This window comes from Xiphophorus hellerii, chromosome 16 (assembly GCF_003331165.1).
Source record: "Xiphophorus hellerii strain 12219 chromosome 16, Xiphophorus_hellerii-4.1, whole genome shotgun sequence".
Classification (NCBI taxonomy): Eukaryota; Metazoa; Chordata; class Actinopteri; order Cyprinodontiformes; family Poeciliidae; genus Xiphophorus; species Xiphophorus hellerii.
Window position 1 is genome coordinate 17,672,632 of NC_045687.1, and position 23,434 is coordinate 17,696,065.

General features: G+C 38.5%; 2 protein-coding genes across 6 annotated transcripts in view; one reads left to right on the top strand and one right to left on the bottom strand.

Annotated features, from left to right (window-relative positions):
• Positions 1-375: 375 nt before the first annotated feature.
• On the bottom strand, positions 376-3,523 carry dexi (Dexi homolog (mouse)). The gene is made up of 2 exons (XM_032587986.1): positions 2,606-3,523; positions 376-2,496 (listed from the first exon to the last, which is right to left on the bottom strand). The coding sequence occupies exon 1, from the start codon at positions 2,966-2,968 to the stop codon at positions 2,699-2,701; it is 270 nt and encodes an 89-aa protein (XP_032443877.1). The 5' UTR covers positions 2,969-3,523; the 3' UTR covers positions 376-2,496; positions 2,606-2,698.
• Positions 3,524-4,130: 607 nt separating this feature from the next.
• The window catches only part of clec16a (C-type lectin domain containing 16A), a 35,772-nt gene continuing 16,468 nt past the window's right edge, over positions 4,131-23,434 (top strand). The window contains exons 1-15 of one of the 5 annotated variants that reach the window (XM_032587531.1): positions 4,131-4,334; positions 5,538-5,666; positions 6,387-6,520; positions 6,721-6,869; positions 8,244-8,349; positions 10,357-10,362; positions 12,025-12,148; positions 12,364-12,538; positions 13,119-13,169; positions 13,953-14,069; positions 19,501-19,810; positions 21,816-21,927; positions 22,015-22,115; positions 22,850-22,969; positions 23,237-23,346. In XM_032587531.1, coding sequence (XP_032443422.1) covers positions 4,261-4,334; positions 5,538-5,666; positions 6,387-6,520; positions 6,721-6,869; positions 8,244-8,349; positions 10,357-10,362; positions 12,025-12,148; positions 12,364-12,538; positions 13,119-13,169; positions 13,953-14,069; positions 19,501-19,810; positions 21,816-21,927; positions 22,015-22,115; positions 22,850-22,969; positions 23,237-23,346 — 1,818 coding nt within the window. In that variant the 5' untranslated portion in view covers positions 4,131-4,260. The remainder of the gene's footprint in view (positions 4,335-5,537; positions 5,667-6,386; positions 6,521-6,720; positions 6,870-8,243; positions 8,350-10,356; positions 10,363-12,024; positions 12,149-12,363; positions 12,539-13,118; positions 13,170-13,952; positions 14,070-19,500; positions 19,811-21,815; positions 21,928-22,014; positions 22,116-22,849; positions 22,970-23,236; positions 23,347-23,434) is intronic. The other 4 variants (XM_032587533.1, XM_032587534.1, XM_032587532.1 and 1 more) reach the window with 4 other exon arrangements.

Sequence of the window (23,434 nt, forward strand, 5' to 3'; positions counted from 1 at the left end):
TTGTGTTTTTATGATGAAAACCATTTTGAAATGCCTTGTTGCTGAAAGGTGCTATGCAAATACAATGTGTTTGATGTATTTATAAGTTCATATGTTTATTTTAGAAAAAGCCACAGTAAATTCATATTTGTGCACCCAGTTCTTATTTTTACTATTGCAGGAGCATTTTTGAATAATCATTCTATCCTACAAATATATATATATATCTACAAGGGGGTGTTTGTGTAAGAGAGAGGGTATTATTCATTAGGGCAAAATTTCTTTAACATGTAATCTGAAAATAAAACCTACAATCTGCTCGATAGGAAATGTTCCTAACCACCGGAGTAAAGGCTGTGTGAATCGGTGTTCCAGCAAAGTGAAAACGCAATGCAATCATTTGCAAATCATTTTTTATTTCAGAGTGAAGCGTGGCTGACTCCAACCATATGACAACAGTATAGCACATATTTAGGAGTTAAGTCATATATAAAGTTCTTGTTCGTTTACCGGGTCTGATAACATTGCTGCACTGTAATGCTGATGATTACAGGCTACGGGTGTTTTGAAACAACTTTTTATGTTTTTTTTCGACACTCCACTACCAGTGTCTGTGAGTCATTTGAATCTCTGATGTAGTCATCGGATTCGAAACAGCGATGCTGCGAATGGCATCAGGTAGATTTTACAATCAAAGCTAGAAAAGCAGCATCTCCTTTGATTTCAGTGAAGTTGGCATTGATTCAAACCGATCTTGTACAATTTTTAATCATTCAAACTAAATGAATCACATTTTCTACAATTGAACAAAAACGGCTATAATTTTTCTTTTTTTTTCCATGGGCAGTACCTGTGAGTTCACCATCAGGTGCTGGTTGTTTTATTTTGATTTTCATATTTGCTTGCTTTAATCTGGTCAAATTTTGTACAAACTTAGCTTACAATAATTAATGAAAAGCAATTTCCTGAGTTCCAGTTGTGAGCGATCAAACCGAGATGCCGTTTTAAATTTGGTCAGAAAGTAATAATATAACAAAAATACTCACGGTAACACTGGGTTACACACAAATTGAAATGTTCATATTTACATATTGCTTTTCGGCTGTGTGAATCCCAACTGGTCACGGAAGCTGGCTTCAATGATCCACACTGGTTTGAGATTGTAGAAAAACAGTCTTGCATTACGGTGGAATCTACACCTCAGTTTGAGAGTGGTCAGGCTATACACGGTTAGGTCACCAGAAGTTTAGGTTGCCGTGCCAGCAGACCAGGCAGTGTTATTGAAATTAAAATCAGTCTGACGGACTGAAGGTTAGCTGGCAGAAAAGAGATCTGGATTAAAACTTCAGAGTGGAACATGCAGGTGCAATACGACGACGACCGTACGATGTCTGGTTGACAACGTGAAAGACATTCTTTATATTCTGCAAATCAGCATTATCAGGAGAAAAATACCGTTTTCTTTTTATTGTCAAGAGAGTATTTAGCTAAACGCTTTAGCTTACTCCTTCCAGATCTGCAGCATGGGTGGTACATTCAGAGATCAATTACCAACAAACAGTCTTACAGTCGGCCCTGATAACAGGGTGTTCTCTTCCGTTCACCTCTTCATTAAATTAGGCAAATCATCTCACTACCGTCTAATTGACACTGCGTTACTCTACTTTATTATTGCTGTTGAGGACATACACTTTATGAAAGGAGTTTTAGATTTACGATCATTTAAACGAAGTAAGAATGAGGAAAACGTGTTCAGTTCAATCAACTCATGACACAAAAAAAAATCATGCAAAGTTCAATCATCCTAAATCACCTCCCTGTTGAACACAGAATAAAAATGTCCCTACGAGGGTTTTCAGTCGTCATATTAAAAAAAAAAACATTTAAGCCAAAATAAAATCTACGTGAACAAAACTGTAAAAATACAAAACAAAACAATCATTCCTTTCTGCTTTTCAGTGAAAGAGCATAAAAAGCAAGACTTTGAAACATTTTTGCTTTACCATCTTGAAGCTTCACAGCATATTTCTAGTAAAACAAGTACTGTCAGTGCACCCAGAGGTGCTAACGTTCCTCCTGAGACAGTGCCTGTCCCTGGCGATGCTGGAATACAGTGTGAGGAAGCTCAAAATAACCCATTCTGACTCAGTCAACCAGCAGCAGCAGTGGGGTCTGACATGCTAGAGTGATTATATACTAACCGTGCCACGACGGAACAGTTCTCTAATGTTTCATTGTGTAGAGTATGACACTGAAATGGACACGGCCGTTTTTTTTTTATTCATTTTGAAGACTGTTTGTTCAAAGAACAACCGGATCCCAAATAAGCCTGGAAAGTTTTTGGGAGTGCATGCCAGGCCGCTGGATCTCCATGCACGTCATCAGAGCCATACTCTTTCGTAAAGGAAGTAGCTTTTTGTTTTTACTGGAACCCTGCCGCACGTGCTGGACCTCAACAGAGTCCCCGAAGAGTCCTGAATCTCTGCAAAAGGCTACCTGCCTTTGAGCCGAGACAACCTGGAGGGGAAGGGGGAAGGGGTGAAAAGGTCAGCTTTTAAAAAGTCCACTGAGTAAAACAAAAATATTAATTTTGATTATGTGTATTGCTTTTGGTTTAGAAACTTACTTTTTCAACAAGACATCTCTGTAGGAGGCAGCCTCCACTAGCATCCACTGGGAGGCCCGTTTCCCCATATCTTTGCTTTCTGGTCTCACCGCCTCATTCCAGGTATCCCTCAAACACGTCCAGCTCCGGATCTGTGTCATAAGGTACGGAGGCCGGGTCGGACAGCACTCCAAGGTCCACCAGCGCCTGGTCCATGTCCTCGGGCAGGAACACTATTCCCACATTTAGGACAATGTACTCCATCAGAAAAGCATAGTAGAGTATGAGGACGTTCACAAAAAACAGGCCCAAATAAAACATATATGGGAGCTCGTCCAAAAGCAATACCACCGAATCTAGCTGGGCATAAACCGAGCGTGTCATAGAAAACACAGACAGCCGCGGTCTGGTGTGAGCAGGGCTTGATTCGGGCTCGGTCGGTGGTGACTATCGTGGACAATTGGTCTGAGTTAGTGGGACAGGCGCATCCATTTCGGCTCGGCCCGACTTGCAGTGGCAACCGAGGAAGCTTTGCGGTTTTCAGCTGTTTATCTGTACGGTCCTGAAGAAAATAAGAAGAAAGCGGGCAAAGTGAACGGCGACGCGCTCATTGCTAATAATAACTCAAGGACGGTGTTCAAATGTCGTTCTAGCTTGCTCGACGCATTCTCCACATTGGTTTCCTGGGGGTTGCCGAATTCACGCCATGCCAGCTGGCCACGGCTAAAAACAGTTGCATCCAAGGTTAGCCAAAACAAACTCGAACATTTGTATTTGTGACGGTCTTGGTGTGCTCCTGCACAGCGAGGAAAAAGACACGGGTAATCAAAAACAGCTCATTTCCACGATGTTCCCAAAGCTAGATGTCCCGGAACGTTTATGCCAACTATATCAAAACACAGACTACCACCAAGCGAAGTCGAAGCCCTGGCCGTTTGATTGGCTCGCTAATTAGCTTTCTTTACAGTGATTGGCTAATAGAGATGTCAATCAGGGCAGAAGGTCGAAATGAGGAATAATCGTCGCATGAAATAAGCGTCACTACCAACAGGAGAACTTGTAGTTCCTTCCAGAGAGACGCCGCATTGGCCCGTAGAAACGACACGTGAACAAGTCCGCCATATTGGGAGTGGCGAGTTCGCATGGAAACCAACACAGGTTTGACTGGGAACTGGTTTTTTTATGTAGGAGAGAGAATGCTTTTGTAATTTAATACAAAAATGGGGAAAATTTAGAATAACTTACATTATAAAAATGTATTAGAATTGTTGGAACGCTATTCTTATCCTCATTCTTTTTAACATTTAAGTAAATACATATATATTCAGATGTAAACTCGGGCACACTTTTTATTTGTTTTTATTTTCACTTTTGTTGTGTACAAAAATGAACGTAAACTTTTGTATTATGCTCGGATTTCAGCCATAATTTAATTAGTTTCCAAGGCGACCTGCCACGCACAATATGACAGACGCCCCGATTAGTCGATGAGAACTCCAACTCCCAGAATACCCCATATTGTAAACCCATTACGCAGTGCCGTCTCCGCCCATCTCCCTCTGTTTGCTACTGAGGTATCGGTACAGGGGAAAGTGGGTGCTATGGGTAAACGCAGTCCCTAACATTCGCAAATTAGCGTAACTATCAGGACAGCAGCTCTACTAAAAACCGCAACCATGTTCGGCCGGTCACGGAGTTGGGTTGGAGGACAGAGTAAAACGAAAAATATCCACTCCTTGGACCATTTGAAGTGAGTAGACAACGCAACGAAGGCTAACGCTAGCTCATAGTCACAGCTTTGAAATAACGTTAATATTGCTTTATTCATCAGCTGTTTGAATAATAGAGGTACCATTAACAGTTCTGTATCGAGTTGGATAACAGTAAAGCTAGCTGTGACTGCTTTATCGCTTGTGTAATAAAATTGTAAAATAAAATGCTAGCTAGCACGCCGTTAACCTTATCTGATGCTTGTGGTTGTAGTCAATAAACCAGTTTTAACACAATTTTAGACTATAGCAACACATGCACCTGCAGACCTATGACCTTCGAACAGGTGGTCTTGAGAATCAGTCCACGGAACAGATTGACCTGGCAGGAGAGTGCAGCAAATCACTGGGGTTACCAGTGTATGTTCTGAACAGGTGTGCTAAACTTCACATCATAGTTTTTTTCAACAGGTGCCTCAAATTAGGAGGAAGATTGGATGTTGATTGAGGGTGGACGCAACCAGGAGTTTTAATACGTTAGTGTTCCCTTGGAGGCCATGAATATTGCGTTTTACTGAAGCATAATATCTAATGGACAAATTCATCTCTTTCCAATAAAGGAAGTGTTTGTTAAAATGATTTATTAGTATTTTTTTTTCACAGGTATCTCAGCATTCCTGACGTACTGTGCTTTTCTATTTCATGGAGCATTGTACACTGAGAAAATAAAGGTGTTTACCAAAAAAAAAAAAAGTAGTATATTCAAATCTCTTATAAATTATTAAAAGTACCAAAATGTCCAACTGCTGTTAAATTAATATTGTGTGATCAATTTATTGATCATTAAAGTTATGTTTATCTAGCACCATTATCAGACTTGAAGCAGAAATATAGACTATGTTTAGTAGCAATGTTCAAGTTGTTTTTTTACCTTATTAACAGCACTTTATTAACGGTGTTATCTTAACAGTAACACTATAGATGGTGACATGGTGATTATCCATTACCCTATATATTTCTGTTGACCAGTACTGGTCACATTTGTTGTTGTTTTTTTTAAGTGACGGCAAACTCTTAACTGGCTGGTTGTGCACATCAACAGGTGAGGGAGGGACAGAGTTGCTTTAGTGTAGCTCCACATTCCAAACTCTGTTTACTCTGGTGTTTATCTGCTGAAATTTCACCGAAAGGACTTAAAAATGTATTTATTCTTTGCTTCTGTCATTTGTTCACATCTCTGTCAGATACATGTACCATATTCTCACCAAAAACACTACTGTAACGGATCACAACCGAAACCTGCTCGTCGAGACCATCCGCTCCATCACAGAGATCCTCATTTGGGGGGATCAGAATGACAGCTCTGTGTTTGAGTAAGTCCCGGACAAAGCCCTTATTTTATCTCTGTTGAATATGCAGTGATGAATGATTTTGCTGAATAGCATTGTTTTGAAGGTCTTTGTGGCACTTCTTAACTTAAGATGTTGGAAAAATTGTAAATGTAAGCCGTAATCATTTTAACCAAAATGGTGTATTCAAAATGGCATGAAAAAAGGAAAATGATTGCCATTATGATAGAGTTCAAGGAAAAAAGTTTAACCTCAACTGTTTTAAAACCCGACTAGTGAATCGTGTCGGTGATTTCCTGGCAGCTAATGTTGCTACACCGAAAGCCTGTTGTGTTAACAAGAACAGGCTTTCAGACAAGGACAGCCTAAGGAGCTAGTAGGTTGTTGCAAGGCCATGTAGTTGAAAGCAGCAGTTTACACACACAACATAGACATCTTTTTTTCTTAGTTTCTGAAGTTAAATCAGACGAAACTTAAGTTAAGTTACTTAGAAATAATTTTGGTAATTCTGTTTGCTAAATACCACAATAAGGAGAGGAATAATATGTTACTTTGTTTGCCACCTCCATACTCCACTGTTGGGAGGCTTAAAAGCGAACACTTTTTTTTCCTCCAAATGTAACTATGGTTCCACTTTAGTGGAGCTGCTAGAATGCTTCAGCAGTTTTATTCTTATGTCTGAGAACTTGTAGTCAGAAACATGCATGAGTTACTTTGTTTCTCTTCTCTCATTTATGTGAGCAGCTTTTTCTTGGAGAAGAACATGTTTGTCTTCTTCTTGAACATCCTGCGTCAGAAGTCTGGTCGCTACGTCTGTGTCCAACTGCTTCAGACCCTCAACATACTGTTTGAAAACATCAGCCACGAGACTTCATTATGTAAGTACTAACACTAAAGACATGACATTTACGTTGCTATTACAGGTCTCTTGCTAAGCAACAGAGTACAAGTTGTAGCCTATTAATCTTCGCGGGTAGGTTTGGTGGTTTTTAGGTTTGTAAAGAGAAACTACTGGTTATGCAGTTGTTAGCTCTTAATCTATTTATCTAACTGATTTTAAGTTCTCTTCTGTGTGCAGATTATCTGTTGTCGAACAACCATGTCAACTCTATCATCGTCCACAAGTTCGACTTTTCAGATGAAGAGATAATGGCTTACTATATTTCCTTCCTCAAGACTCTGTCTCTCAAGCTGAACAACCACACTGTGCACTTCTTCTACAACGAGGTGAGGCCTCACTGGGGTGGGTGCATGTGAGAATACGAAGCTGGACAGAATAGTGAAATGTTTGCTCAGTGGCAACCATTTCTGACATGCCGTTTGCATTAGAGTCAAGAAGAAAGAGAGTTTGAAGAGGATTTTAATGAGGGAGAAAATAACAGAACTTCATTAGTTATTTCAGTAGTTTTATACTAGTAGCTCATTTGATGAATGCTTATTTTACTATCTCTGAACTGCAAGAAATTTATTGTAAAGACACATTTTTCAAATGTGACAAGAACTCCACAACAAGCCCGTTTTCTTTCCTTTAAAACAAATCTTTCTCTAGAACTTATTTAATGAATTTGGTTCTTATTTGCCTGTATGGATGTAATGAATGTTAACTCTAAAACATAAATTCAACACCTGAACTGTTAGTGATGATGTCACCTTTTCCACAGTACCTTTCTATTTGTGTACACTGGGGAAAGTTGTTGGTGTACTGTCAATGGTAGCCGTGCTCCTGAAACCAAAACCATTTTGAAGCTTTTGTAATGTTAGTGAAAGCTACTTTGTATTACTTCTTTTTCTACGTTTCTTTGTATTTTTTATGTTGCTTTTTGGCTTACTTTGTGTCATTCACAACCACAGTAAAACGAGTTCTTTAGAAATTCATAAAATGTGGTTATAGAAAGTTTAGGTTTTACACATTGCTGCTGTTTTGTAGTTTTGCCTGTTCCTGCCGTGGTAAGATGACCTACAGCAGTCATGTTTTGAGGTTGTTGTGTTTTTCACCTCCAGGTGGCGCCATTGGACAGCTCCTTTCAGCTTGAGTCAGATAAATGAGTTAGGTTTTTGCAGCTAGATTACAAGCTGCTGGTTTGGTTTCAGGATCAGTTTGCTTCATTTGCTGAAGCCTCTGAGTGACTGCTGAAGTTTCTGCTTTAGTTACACAGAGGCCTCAGGAAGTGAGGAACAGGAGAGTGGAGGAGCAGGCACGGACACAGAGAGATGGCATTAAGAGTCAATACTATGTTTATAGAGTATAAAAACATTATAGAGGAAGTAAGATTATGTGTGTCCTTAATTTAAGTCATGAAATAGTGTTTGAGTTCATCTAACACCTTAAACACCAGACGATCTTACATCAATTTCACTTTAATTTATCCACTTGCTTTTCTGTTGAAAGTATTGTCTGAATTTTTAACAACCTTTCTAGAATACTTTCCTAGTTACATCAGTCACAGAGCTAAACTTCTTTTCTTAATAGTCAATTAAGGACAAGAGAGGTTAGCATTTTTGCCCAGCTGCCTTCTTAATCTCTCTGCTGTCATGTACACCCTGAGCGTGGCTGTGTGAAGCCTTGCTCACCGGCGCCTCCTCTCTGTCTCCCACACACAGCACACTAATGACTTTGCCCTGTACACCGAAGCCATTAAGTTTTTCAACCACCCAGAAAGCATGGTTCGCATCGCAGTTCGCACCATCACACTCAACGTCTACAAAGGTGAGTGCCGGGCTCATGCATGCCAACACGCAGTCAGAAATGTCCTCAAACGCAGAGGATTCTGGGACAGCCGACAGCCTTTCCTATGTGCTTCCTCCTCCTTTCTGCCGTTTCTTTCTGTGCATGAGCATGAGTAGCAGGTAGCATTAACGTGTGCGCTCTGCTGGGTTTTTTACTAGAATTTTAAACAAAAGTTAACTGTCGTATTTTTGGTTAAATCCTAATTTTCTAATCATTTGGCAATCACAAAATCACTGCTTCCATGACCTACTTGTTAGTTCTGAGAAAAAAAAAACTCAGCTCCTGTGAATCTGATGAAATGCTGGACATTGCGCTGCAGCTCATTTAATTGGACACTGTGCAACTCAACATCAGCTTTGCTCAAGAGCTTTCCAGAAACTTCCTTCAACTTTGTGTATTTCTCTGAGCTCCTCAGGGGACTGACGTGCCGTTATCATTCTGAAGGGCAAAATCTTTTCCTGTCATGCTCAGCTTCCTGTTTACTCCAGATGAAGTTTGTGCAACAGCGTTTGTTTCAATTACTGTCATGGGATACGTTTGTTGGATGTGACACTTTGTACCCTGCCACTTTTTCAACTCTCTCTTCCTTCAGATAATCAGACGTCATATTTCATGTAACTTTATAGTCTGTTGAATTTATTGCTTGTCTAGTTAAAAGCTATGACATAACAAGGAATCTCAAGTGGAAGAATCAATTTTTTGCAACAACTGCGCTGCAGTATTTTTGGTTGACATGGCATCACGCCAAGAGTTAGTGACACGAAGTCTAGCAAGTCAAAGAGAAGCCTTGCCCTACTTTGTAAATGGACAAAATAAGAATGAAGACAATTACATCTTTTTGCTGTAGTTAACTGTAACTAATTGACCCTTCCTGATGATTCCTTGTCCATGCACTGCAACAACTGACCACCTGGAGAAACAAGTTTGCCACCAACCTCATTACAACAGCATAAAATGCAATTTATTAGGAGTTTATGTGATAGACCAACATGTGCGTCAAATGGAACGATGCATGGTTTTCAAAATCCGAAAAGTGTGGCATGTGATTGTAGTCCCTAGCTTCACTATGAAACTCCTAAATAAAGTTCACTGCCGACAATTACCATCAGAAGTTGCCCGATTCTTAAGCAAAAGAATCTGTGCAATTAAATCTATGCAACTCATGTAAGAGAAGACTTTCACAGGAAAACAATTTACTCCTTTTGCCTTTTAGAGAACTGTGACAAGAAGAAAGCCAATTATAGTAAACAGTTTGACACAAATCACCTATGAAAAAGCTGTCAAGAGGCAGAAAATAAATTTCATTAGTCTGAGCATTTGGTCTGCAACGTTTAAATACAGTTGTGGCAGCTTCATACTGAGGGAATACTTTTCTGCGGGAAAGTTGGTCAAAGTAGATGCAGGATAAGCTCCAAGAAACTCTCTGCAGGCTGGAAGAAAAAATAACATGTTTTGGAGACTTGATGAGTTTACTGTCCTGCAGGACAAGAATTCGTAACATACAGCCAGAATTACAGTGAAGCATTTTAAATCAAATCATTTGTGTTTTTGAATGGTTAGGTAAGTCAGAGTCCAGACTATTTAATTTACTCCACAGTGAAGCACCACTTTATGCTTATCTGTCACATAAACACAAAAAAAATACATTGAAGTTTGTTGTAACGAGAAGTGGCCATGGCACTCTACCTGATCAGATTGAGGTTTTATTGGTGAAATATTATCAGTAAAAAAAACAAAAAAACAATTCAAAGAAGGTTAAACAGCTATTATTAAAAATGAATGCTACTTTTCCATGTGTGGCGTTGTTTGCAGTTTGTCAGAATGACTGTGGGATCACTTCCCTGCCTCCACCCGTCCACAGCCGCCCCTTTACTCACATTAACCCTGTGTCTGTTTCCCCCCCCCCCTCTCCAATCACTCCTGCTCTTCCTCTCCTTGTCTCTCCTCCTCCTCTTTCTTCTACGCGTCCCATCTGCCTAACTGCAGTGTCATGTAAGTTGGTTCCATTCATTCAGTCTTTTTTAGAACTGGGTACCAGCACCTACCTGAGCTGATTTAGCACAGTTAATCTGACTCTGCTACAAACACAGAGCAGTTCTACATTAAAAATTCTACTTATTCTTAGTGGAAATCTGTACATGCAATATCCTTTTTCTTGGTCAAATGTGAAGTATTTTTTACAGCTAAATCAGCTCTAGGTGCTCTTACCAAGTCCTGCTTCTCCTTAATGGTGTATTTGTTTCTAATAAATGGGTAGATTTGCCTAGAAATCATTATTCATGTATCACTCACCTGCATATACACAGAAAACCCTGCATGCCACTTCAATTGTTCTTCTTGGCCTTATTTGCTCAAAAACCTGAAATTTTCTAGAGGGTCACTTATCTTAATGGTGGTGGATGTTGGAGCTTTAAAAAATATTTTCCCATTTGGATTTCAGATGGTTCAGAGAACTTTATAAAACGTTAATGTTTAAGTTTTCAGAGTTACTCCAGTCGGTCAAGGGGAAAATTACGTTTTCTCATTCCATGAACTGTTGAGGCATACAAGATTTTGTACCTGGGATGCACAGTGTTGTCTTCATGAACATGGTGTCATCCCACAAAATCTTAAAAATAATGACAATAGCTAACATGTGCACATAAATTTAAATTTGGCCTGGTTATGGCTAATGTTAGGTTTGTGAGAGGGTTCACTATCAAAGTGGGATTTAGTTAGCTGTAGGAATGGGCTGGTGTGAGATTCATTATGAAGTGTAAATACCACAAATTGTAGTATCAATGTTACAAAGATTTAAAAAAAAATATATATGTTATATTTAATTCAAAGCAAACAAATGTTGTGCTAAAATACCGTGTTTTTTATTAGTTCTATATTACTTTGGTACATAGACTTTATCAAAATTGTAGTACAAATATTTGCCAAATTCAAGAAAAGTTTGCAGTCCTTTCGGTCATTCTGCTCTTTGTAGAGTATAAGAAGTAGATATTGGCTTGCTAATTAGTTAAGCTATCTGCTCAGGTAGCCTGACATACATTTCGCTTGTGACTAGACACTTGTAGTTAGTGATGGGTGGCACTTCTTTTCAAAATTTGTTCATATTTTTTCATAAATGAAAATATTTCCAAGCAGCTGATTTTTGCATATCTTAGTGAGGGAAATGTGTAAAAACTTTCATTCAGCCAGCTGACTAGCAGATACAGCAGTAGGTGGGGGAAGGGCAGTGCCTCGTTACTTTATTCTACAGATACTCCAAAAAAGATCTTGGTGGTACTTTTTTTGAAGGTGGAAACCCGACTTTTTAAACGCTTTGTGTAATTTTATGCTCATTTATGTTTGACATGCTTGTTTTGTGGGAATTCTGTTTTACTGCAATAGAACAAAATGCAAAGTGTATCCTAACAAAGCAGTAGTGAATATGGCCGACTCCAATCATACAAAAAATCAATTCTCAGCTCCGTTACTGTTAATTTATGGGAATGTTTTAATTAATTCTAATATTTGTATTGCATTCATAATCACGTCCAGCTTCAATTTTGGGTATTCTCAATTCAGGGCACACGCACTGTTCTATTGATAAGTGTGTTATGTGTATGAATGATGTCCTTGAGCGTCTTTGGTACTGACTGTCCTTTTTGCTCCCGCGCTCTGCAGTGGACAACCAGCACATGCTGCACTACATTCGAGATAAGACAGCGGTTCCATATTTCAGTAACTTGGTCTGGTTTATCGGCAGCCATGTCATCGAACTGGACAAGTGTGTGCAGACAGATGAAGAGTAAGTGTCTCCCTCTCTTTGTAGCCTCTAGGGGGCATTGTTGCCTCAGGATTATACGGTTTATTCGTACTCCTCAATGGAGAAACAGCATTTGCTTTGGCATTATGTATGTAGTGCATGTACAATTAGATTTGCTTTGTAATTCGTATTTTTTTAAACAGATTAAGAGTTAATTCTGAGTTTAGCTGATGTCTGTTTTTTCCTTTTGTGTACAGGCATAAGAACAGAGGGAAGTTAAGTGACCTGGTAGCAGAGCACCTGGACCACCTCCACTACCTGAATGACATCCTCATCATCAACTGTGAATTTCTCAACGACGTGCTAACCGACCACCTCCTTAATCGTCTCTTCCTGCCCCTCTATGTCTACTCTTTGGTCAGTCCTGAGACGGTATGTTCACCGTCACAAACACTTTGAAACCCAGATACTCTTATCTCCACAGGGTCAGATTTTTTTACTCAAAGATGTTTCATGTACTATATTTTGTTTATTAGCTTTACGTTTAGAAGAATTGGTATAAATGCTTTGTTAAAAATGCGTTTCTCTTGTTTTTAGAGATGATATTAACATTAAAATCTACCTACCCACGTTTTCAGTTTCTTCGTCATAAATAATACTTCAGTATGAAACAGACATGTTATGTAAAGTAACTTAGTCATAGATACCTGAAAGTGATGGAATCTAAAGTAGTGCTGTCAAGATAGGAATATCTGACACAGTAATGCTTTTGTTTAATATACAACTTTAGATTGACATTTTTAAAAAATTGAGTCACCGATGTAGTCATCTTTAAAAGTGGTTTATTATCTTGACATTTTCATTTGATTTTCAGCAGATCTCTTTTTCTGGAAGGAGTGTGTTTATAGAGGGAGTTTTATTTGAGCATGCAGATGTTTCCAAACCATTATCAGAATTTTTCTCATATTTAATCTTATTGTGTAACCTAATGATATTCTTCTTGTGTTCTCAGTCTGAAGAGCGGAAGATTAATCCCCAGGTGTCGCTCTACCTGCTGTCTCAAGTAAGCTACAATAGATATTGCAGAACGGGCGGCAAGTCTCAGCTCTGGACTTGAGTTACAGTTAAATTGCAAAAACAAATATCTGAGACTCAACTTGGACTCTATCTTTAGTTCCACGATCTCATTCTAATGTGGTATAATGTTCAGTGCACAGAGATATGCATGTACATAAAAATCAAATCAAAGATGACTCAGACTGATCTGTAATGAATCTCTGTGGACTGTTTTCCGGCAAAATAAACAAGTAAATGTTTAGCAAAAACTCAAATTACACATCCCCTAATGCTCTCAAAATGTAATCAATGATGGCTGCAAAAAGTCCTGCAACCTTTAGCTCGTCCCTGGTCTGTCATAGCTGAATCCAAGGCATTAATTAGATCCTTAGCTACCAAGCAAGTTCAATAATGACTAGCATTTGATATAATTAATTGATTCAGGTGTGTTGAAGCAGAAACTGACCTAAATGCTGAAGGACACCCACCCTGGAGGACTTTAGTTTTAGATCCTGGCTTAACATAAAAATATAGTGACAGCATCGTGTGGTGGGGGTGTTTTTCTTCAATATCTACATGTCTTATTCTTATAAAAGAATTCTTGCAAAAGAAAGAAAAGTAAGTATTCTTATAAAATAAATTTTTTTATTTAAAAATAAAAACATTTTCTCTTCTTTTCTGTTCATTTAAAAAAAAAAATTAAATTCCCTCCAATTCAAAAAATGTGTACCTTTTTTCTAATGTTTTGTACATTTTTTGTTGTGTTTTTTTTTTTTTTTCTTTCTTCCAGGTGTTTCTAATCATCCACTATCAGCCCCTGGTCAACGCCCTTGCAGACGTTATTCTCAATGGAGACCTCTCTGTTTTCAGTTGCCAGCCAGATGTTCACAGCACACACAAAAACATGGTATTCTATACATACACCCACACACAACACATCCACTCCGAAAAGTCCCTAGTGTGTACCAGATTCTGTCGTATAAACACAACATAAATGCAAACTAGGCTCCCAAAGTTTAAAATAGCCAAAAACCAGAGTCTGACTCACTAAGTAGTGTACAAAGTGACAAAAACGTCAACTAGCAAGTGAAGCAAACCCATTGGCTCAAACAATAAATGCACACCTACGCACACAATCACACAAACACAGAGAGTTCCAGAAGTGCATGTAGGTGGTTATGAGATCGCAGGGTCATTTGGTTTTCTCCCATTGGTCACCCACATCAACACAACAAAATGCTAATGATTTTTACCTTCTTTTTTTTTTTTTCTTTTTACTTGTTGCCATTTTTTTCTGTCCAACCTTTTGGGATTTGTGATAACGTGATGGCTCCTGTCTGCCTGTTAGTCATTTCACCTCTCTTCTTTTTACCCTCCCACTTCAGGATCCCCTTCTGTTCCCCGTCTTATTCCCTTCACCTCTCATTTTCTAAAGCACCCAGCCCCCTCTTTTTTTTCTTCTTGATTTTTAGTTTCTCTTCCCCCTGTGCTCCTCCCTCCCCTCCTAATTTTGACCATCTGTTTGTAGCGGGGGGTGGGTGTGCAGCAGTAGTGAGCGTTTCTCAGAACCCTTGTGGTTATTCTCTGTGCTCTGTGTGTATTTCTGTGTGCTCAGTCTGCCGCTGTTGTAAGAAGCTGCCTACCTTTTCAGTGAATGTGACTTGAGGCATAATGGCTTCACAGTTCTGGTAGACCACAATAGGAGAGAGCCATCCCCAAGCAAGGGTTTACATTTCTGAACTGTGGAAATGGTTTTGGACTTGTTCAAATGCAAACAAACAAAAAAAACTTCAAGTTTACGTCACATCCATCACATTTTCTATCCAATCATTCATGTTAGTTGCTGATTTTTAGTAGCAATAATTGAATCTACATCCATTTAGTTTGCTATCAGATATTTTTCCTTCCCATTTTCATTTGCTTGAACACCTGTGCTATTTCAGGGCAGTTTAGAAAGTACATTTTATTTTTTCTAATTTTTAATCGGCTTGAGATGTGGATGTTAATTATTTCCGCCTCATCAGATATCTTTTGTCTGATTTCTGGTAGATGAAAAGGAGGCAGATCAGGAATGAGCCTCGTTTTTTCGCAGGTGGTAAAATGGCACTTCCTGTTTGTCTGTGATGTGGCAGGAAATTAGGTCACATGGTGGAACACTGACAGAGCTGGCTCACCTAACCCAGATCTCTTTCCTGGAAGCAGTGTGTTTTTCCTCTCTCTGTTGCTTTTGTAGATGTGTTTTCTTGCAAGTGCACCAGTTAGATACATAATGTCAGTATTTGCATACGTTTAGCAGCATGTAGTTTTTTTTCCCCCCAAAAGCGAGATCGACTGTTTTTAGTTTACGCTGATATGTAGCCGCTGATGTTCTACCTGCACAGCGTGCTCTCTTTTTAAGTGTCTGTTTTGGTTTAGGGTGTTTTTACATGTGTGTCTCTCTGCGCAGGGCATGCTCCCTGACCTCCATTAATTTCTCAGCAGTGGCTGAGACTGTGAGCGGTTTACCAGAACATTGTCAGCTAGCAGGTGCAACACACACATAGATACTAGTTTGTGGTTTTTGTCAGACAGCATGCTCAGTGTGTTTGGCTGCAGCTACAATACAATCCTCCTTAACATATTCATAAGAGGTGTTGTTTTAGGCCTTTCTTGTAAATTATGTAAAACAAATGCAGTTAAAGACATCTTAATATTGATAAGCACATAAACATTAAAGGATATTTATACATTTTTCTTATCAAGCTGTAATAAACCAGTAGTTGTATAAAATTATTAGAAGATTTGCTTTCATGAGAACCCAGTAGATCAAGAAAAAAAAGATTATTGGGGAATTTTTTTCTATTACTTCCCAATCAATTAAACTGCAGCTAAACCAGCCATGGTTTAATCAATGCTCTCCCTTGGCTGGGGAAGGTTGCTGTGAAACTGTCAGAGGTTTATGTCAGTCTTCAAAGCAGTTTGTGTCCATAGCCGGTGTGTTGCAATCTGCTCATGTTCATGCTTTATGGTTTGTTTGCATTAGACGGTGACGTTGTCTAGTTTCGGTGCTTTTTAAAGAAACTTAATCACTTACATAGAATTTTTGTAGATTTCAGTGAGGTTTTTTTTAACCTTGTTTTTTTTTTTAGCAGTATCCTTAGCTGTGTCTGAATAAGTAAAAATAATAGTTCAATCTTGTTTTGTTTTGTTGTTTTTTTTACTTTTGGCCAATTTTTTTTTTTCCAATTAACAATTGAGTTGACAAACCCTTGTTGGAAACCTAAGTTAAGAGTTAGCATTGCTAACTTCAAATATTGGTATCTTTGTGTTTTATTTTTATGTGCCCAGAGCCCCTTAGGCTGCTTGGATATCTCCAACTTTCTAAGTTGTATCAGGCTGGGAACATAATAATTTTTTGTAAAGCATCTTACAGCTTTTCTGCTTCTTTTGACATCGCCTGTCAATGCCTTACTGATTGCACCCAAGTCTTCCATTGCTAATCACTTTCTCACTGAAGAATGTTGTTGTTGGTGTGACCTGAAAGCACTTATTTATTGAGGGATAATTGATTGGAGAAAGATTTTTGAGGGATAAAACTGAAAATCATAAAATTTTGGTTATTTACCTCTATCTCTGTATATCCTTATGTGCCACTATTTTTGTTATGATAAAGGGTTTTTTTATTTTTTTGTGAAATAAATTTTTGAGTAAGTTTTTCCATTTTCAGAGAAATTATCCATTATCTTTACTGTTTTAAGGACCTGCAGCCTTCAGAATCATAGATTGATTAATTACTGGTATTATACCATTTTGTTGGTCAGTTCTTAGGGGGAAATGCATATCCTGAACATGTACGTAAATATGCATGCATTTAATTCTGCAGGTTCTGGGAATACTGAGTTGAACAAGTTTTCAGCTGACGTCGGGTTTTCAGCAGTTGATGATGTTTGCGCTTCTCACAGATTAGCCTGGCTGCATTGTAAAATTGTTGACCTTGCTCCCACAGATTGCAGCTCTCGCTGTATCTGGGGTGTTGTGGTTCTGTGTCAGCTCAACTCTCTGCTTTACGGTCAGACGTCTGATTGACTTCAATTTAACCAGAATCCTGCCTCAGTCCAGCAAGTCGAAATGCTTGACACGGAAAAGGAATGTCAGAAAAGTCAAAGTGAAAAGTGCTGACAGCCGACTTGACTGCGTGGAAGTCTGAGCAAGCTGCGTTTAGTATGATTCAAGCCATAGTTCGCCTTTGTGCTCAGGACTATTTCATTATATGTTTTGTATATCTTACTGGGTACCAGCTGCTCCAAAACCAAAAGTTTAAACTCGATTCATCCCTGTGTCATCATGCATGTTTTCAGTCATTTTTTTCTACCTCTCTATATCCAACTGGATCTCTTGTCCTCACAATGACTGTTTATTCAGATTTGTGTTAATATGTTTTTTTTTTTAATTGGTGCGATGTTCCGAGTCATTTATATCATTTTATCAGCTGTTCTTTTTATTAGATTTTATTTCAGCTGTGCTAACGTTTTCACACGTTTTTCAGTCTTTCCTGTAAGTCACTGGATTAACATCACTGTGCGGCTTCTTTTTTATTTACCAGCTGTTTCCTGTTCGGTTCATAACGTGTGGTTTGAAACTTTAAGCCTTGCAACTGAATATCTGAAGAATGCCGGGTTTAGTTGGTGTTTTTTTTGCTGCACTCTTTCTTCACTGCAGCGACAAACAAGCCAATGATTTAATGCATTGGTGTAATAGGTGTAGTTTGTGTCTGTGGGTCATTTTCTCGAATGTTGTGCCTATCTGCATCTTGGAGGAAATGGTTTATAGATATTTTTTAAGTGACCTTGATGAGCACTGATAACTCAATAAGCATTTATGGTAACTGTGCGTGTTTGTGTGTGCAGAGAGGTTTTGATTGTGGTACTTTTTCCCGTTACATGATTATTTATGAGCATCTGGGTTTCTTTTTGTTATTGTTGTTTTTGTTTGTTTTGTTTTTTTTTTTCTTTTTGCATGCACATTTGATAAAGTTGCTCTATAGAAGCCCAAGGGTTATACTCTTCCAAGTACAAAAGGCCTTGGTATGTTTCATTCAGAGAATAATTATGATTAGTATCTTTATTCTGTATCCAGCGCAGACATTCATCTCTTTCCTGGAAGATTGTATCACAGCAAACTGGATTCATAGTTTTCTATCTAATAGTTTCCCAGTAATATAATAATCTGTTTATTCTTGCTTCTAGGAAGGTATGAAATGGCAATCGTTATCAAAGTTTTCAAAAGTTGGAGTCCCTAAATCACTGAAATTTAGGGTTGATTAACTGAAAATATTCTCCAGTTTGCAGTTTTCAAATGACTTTGTTTAAAATAGGTCACTCCACAACTCAATTGTTTCTGGCCTCACATTAACTTTTAAGATGTTTCTTCTTGAGACAAGAAGTCATGGCTCCATCATGCTCCAACCACCACCATCTTGTTCGACTGTTTGTAGTATTTTTTGTTATCTTAAATGCATTTATTTTACTAAATGCTGGAAATAATTGAACAATTTTTGTTTTGTTCCACAAAACAAAAATGTATTATTTTTTTGTTTTGTTGGAATGGTCCTTTTTCACAAAAAATATGCCCAACTTTTTAAAAATATAATTCAATTCAAAAATGCTTTATTTGTCCCAAAGTAAATTAAATGTTGTATCTCGTATCATCTGAGTGCCTTCAATCAGTTGTCGTGGATAGTGATGCTGTGGGCAAGAAAGGTTCCCTGTAGCAGTCAGTCTAGAAACAAATCTGAAGAGGCCTCTGACTGAAGACTGTTGCTCTATGACAGTCAAATGACATGTCATGACATGCTAACAGCTCAATATCTTGAAAGCGGTTATGAGATTATAAAGTACCATTGTGGATGACACCATTACTTGTTGGAGACCACTGCTAATCCTCTTTAGCTGCTTTTGCTACACCTCTTTTTATCTTTGTTTGTCCCTATAGTTAGAAAGCTGTGTGCACAAAGTCTTTTCTGTCTAGAATATTTCTCCAGGCATTTTGGGGATCCTGAAGATGTGATAGGAGCCTTTTTGTTTAAAAGGGATTTTCCATGTTTTCTCTGGATAAAGATGGTCCCAGCCGTCCCAAAGCATTAGAAATGTTTGTGTAACCATTTTGCAGATGTTACAATAGTTGGAATAATGTGTTCTGAACATTTAGGGAGGAAGCCAAAAGCAGAAAAAACTCATATTAGTAGCACTGTTTGATCAGTTTGTTTAAATAATAATAAAAAAAAGGCTTCCAGGTATTTTATGAATTCCCTGTTTTTTCACCTTTTTCCTCTTTGTCCCTCTGCTGCTGTTTCCCTCCAGCATGCCACCGCAGCAGGTGTGCGCCGCTTCGTCAAACCCTCAGAGTCTCTGGAGCGGTCCCTGGAAATGTCTCGCCACCGGGGCCGCAAAAGAACTCAGAAAAGACCGAATTACAAAAACCTGGGCGAGGAGGATGACGATAGAGCAGGGGGAGGCGGCAGCAGTTGTGCAGGAGAGGTGGAGGAAGGCTGGGATGACGACGGCGGCAGAGGAGGAGAGAGGGAGAAGGGAAAAGGTACAGAGGGATTAGGAGGAGGAGGAGGAAGTGGGAGCTCTAAGGGAGGCAGAGCGAGTGGGGAGATGGCGGAAGGTGAGTTTGTGTCTCATTGGACACAGCAGTACAGGACTGTGTTTGTGTGTATTTTCTCCCATCAATCAGACTTCTTGTTCCCCAGGAGTCCTCCAAACAGAAAGAGAAGAGCTAAAAGGACAACAAGGCTGCATTTTAGTCAACGTTTTAATTGCTCTCTGCTTTGATTTTCCTTTGGGTGATGATGAAAACATTTCCAAACCTTGTTTTTTCTAAACCGTTTAACCTCTTTCATCTGTGACCTCATTGGATAAAAACAAATTAAGAAACACGAAAACAGAAAATTGAGGATTATGGTGCAGGCTTTGCTCTTTCCACTGTTTGGGATATTTTTTTATTTATCCATAAATAACCCCATTAAACACAATGTCCATTAAAGCAAAACTGTCCATTCCTGCGATGATACACCATCCATCCTGTGCTCCTCACCTCTGCCTTTCTCCCACTGCTTCTCTTACTGTGTTTGTGTGTTTTATATACAGCTTCCACATTGTTTGTGACCATTTCAATCATCTGAAATTATTTTATTGTTTTTTGTTTATTGTGATGGAGTAGTTCCTTTTCACAAGAGAGTTTGCAAGGAGACGTTTTTAACAACTCTTTAGACACAGAGGAAAAAAAATTGACTGTGTGGATTTTTGCAAATGTAATGTGGTGGGCAGATTAGCAAGAAGTAGTTTCAAAATAAGATGTGTACTAAATGGGTAGGAAAAAACTACGCCTACACTACTTAGCAGGTTGGTAAACCATGCAGTAAAATTAGAAACTTAAATAGCACATGGACTGTCTAAGATGTTCATCCTATTTTTAAATGCAAATTATATTTTACCTATCTTCCTACATGTGCAACATTTCTTTGCTGTTTGGTTGCATTTCATTTGACCTAATTAAACTGGAACATGTTTTAGACCTGCATATGGTCTAGAGATGCAAGTTATCAGTTAATGAGTTAAAGTTGACTGATCTTCTCTCTCCACTAATGGCAATTTTCTTAAAAACCTGATCATTTTGATTTTATCGAGGGCTGACCAAAAGGTAATTTTTTTGTCAGCTGTATTAAATACACAAAATTGTGGTTATGTTACGTTGTTAACGTAGACATATTTATTCAATAATACAAAACAGGAGCCTCTGAGATTACTGAATAGTTTTGACTTTAATCATTTAACTTGATGGTGAATCAGAAAAAGTTATAGAACTTGGCAGTGATAAACTGGAGTTTAAATGTTTTCACACAGTATAACACTGCAGCGCTGCTGTGATGTGTCAGATAAGTCTGATCAAATGTAGTATCCAGCCATTATTTAAAACTGTTGAAAAACTTTGTGTGTGTTTTAATATGTGAATGGACCGCTGTATTTCTTAAACCTACTTAACACAAAGTTCATATCATCCAGCTTTGAGGGTGGAGAGAAGAAAGAGAGGAAGACAGACAAAGAATGAGGACAGGCAGGGGAAGGCAACAGGTTGATCTTGGGTAAAAGCTCAGGAAAAGCTACTTAATCCCAAGTGATTAACTTTAAAATGTATAGTGTATGAAATTAGTGTGTACACTAATGCCATTAGTGTATGAATTATACACTAATGGCAATACAAAGTGAAAAAAGTATCGACTTAATTATAAAACTAATCAATTAAATGGATAAAATGATGCAACAGATTAATACTCTCATAGTATTACGTTAAACTGGGTTTAATTAGGCGTATTGACATGAAAAGGGGTAAATGCAAATGTACCCTTTTTTTCAGGTTTTTATTTGCAAACTATTGGGTAAAGATGCGTTTTTCCTACCAATTGATAGCTATACAATGCTTTGTGTTGGTGTATCACAAAATTCCAATAAAATACACTGAAGTTTGGTTGAAATGTGAAAAAAGTTAAGTTAAAATGTTTATTTTTATAATCTATGCTGATAGTGTGGTATACGATTAGAAACTGAAGTTTGTGGGGAGTGCACCTTAAACTACAAAGTGTGTGTGTGTGTGTGTGTTTGTCTGCACACAGAAATTGAAATGGTGGTGATGGAAAAGTGTAGAGCATCAGAACTGACTGAACAGAACATCACCGATGAAGAGAAGACCGCTGCTGCCACGAGAACACACACAGAAAGAAGCAGGTACAGGTTTACACACTCCTTCACACAGCGATAGATGAGGACGTAGTGTCAGTGGGCTGACATCTTGTCACCTTCTCGCCCTCGCAGGCCGTTCCTGGACATGGTGTACAGCGCCCTGGAGTGCACCAATGATGACTACCACGCTCTGTTTGTGCTCTGTCTACTTTATGCTGTCTCACACAGCAAAGGTTTGTTAATTTGCAGCAGTCAGTGTTAACGTCACACAGTCCAGTCCTCTCCAAATATCCTATAAATAGTCCTCGGGCGCAGATTGTTTGATGTTTCCATGTAATGAATCTTGTGAACAAATTGTGTCCCCAACTGTGACGGATGCAACCTTGGAAATGTTTTGTTGTCGTTTTTGTTTTTGTTTTTTTTTCTCACATAAATGACGTTGACAGCTTCCTTTTCCCGTTTCATGCCTCATTGCCCTATATGATGTTGTAATGAGTTATAGTTCATTACCTGTGGAGTATTTGTCAGCTCGGTTCCTGATGGCCTGCATTTTTCTTCATGGCGCCATGAGTCATCCTCTGATTATTGAAGTCTGGTCTAGAGCTTGACATAACTACATGAAATAATATTCCTACTTTTTTCTCTATTCCTAAGTACCTGGCAGATGGGTAATTTACCTTATCATTTAAAAAAAAATGTTTTAAATTGTAATATTCTTCCTAATAAAGTTATAATTATATAGCTATCAGTGAAAACAAATTGTAAACAAATAAATCTGAATCACCAAATTATTGTTAAAAATTACTTCACTGTTTTGGCACAAGGAACATTTAAAATGGCATCTTACTGGTAAACATTTTGACATCCCTTAAGAACCAGAAGGACAGTCATTTAATAAAATGTATTTTGATAAATCAGCTTATCCTGCTTGAGTGCAATGATTTTAAAATTTCTAATTTTGTTAAAGGTGTGAACCGTGATCTTCTGGAGCGTCTGCAGTTGCCGGTTCCCGACCAGGAGAGAGGTTCTTACAGCGTGGTGCTTGTGGAAAAACTGATCAGAATAATGAACCAGGCAGCGTTGCCAGGTAACAAAACATTCAGCTTTAAATGCTGATTACCAGACCAAACAGTAGGGCATGGAGTCACCAAGAATCAATATCTTTCAAGAAGATTCACTTTGAAAATACAAATATTACCAATCTGTTGCCTAGAAACCACCAGCACATGACATGAACGAGCACATCCTATCTGTTCGTTGTGAATTAGAAATGACTTCACCATTCATGTAAATTGTTACTTAACTGGGCACTTAATGTGATAAACTCCATTGCCATATTTTTTTTTTTCCCCAGATGGGAAAGTTCGCCTCGCAACACTTGAGCTGTGCTGCCTTCTGTTGAAGCAGTCGGTTTTGTCGGGAAGCCACTGTATAATCAAAGATGTCCATCTAGCCTGCCTCGAGGTAACGCACATACTCTACATGCACATAATAGCTTCTGAGTGATGTGTTGTGTAAAAAAAAAAAAAAGTGTCATGTTTCTTTATCTCTC

Coding starts and splice junctions, on each gene's coding strand:
- dexi (XM_032587986.1), bottom strand. CDS start 2,968: ATGACACGCTCGGTTTATGCCCAGCTAGATTCGGTGGTATTGCTTTTG.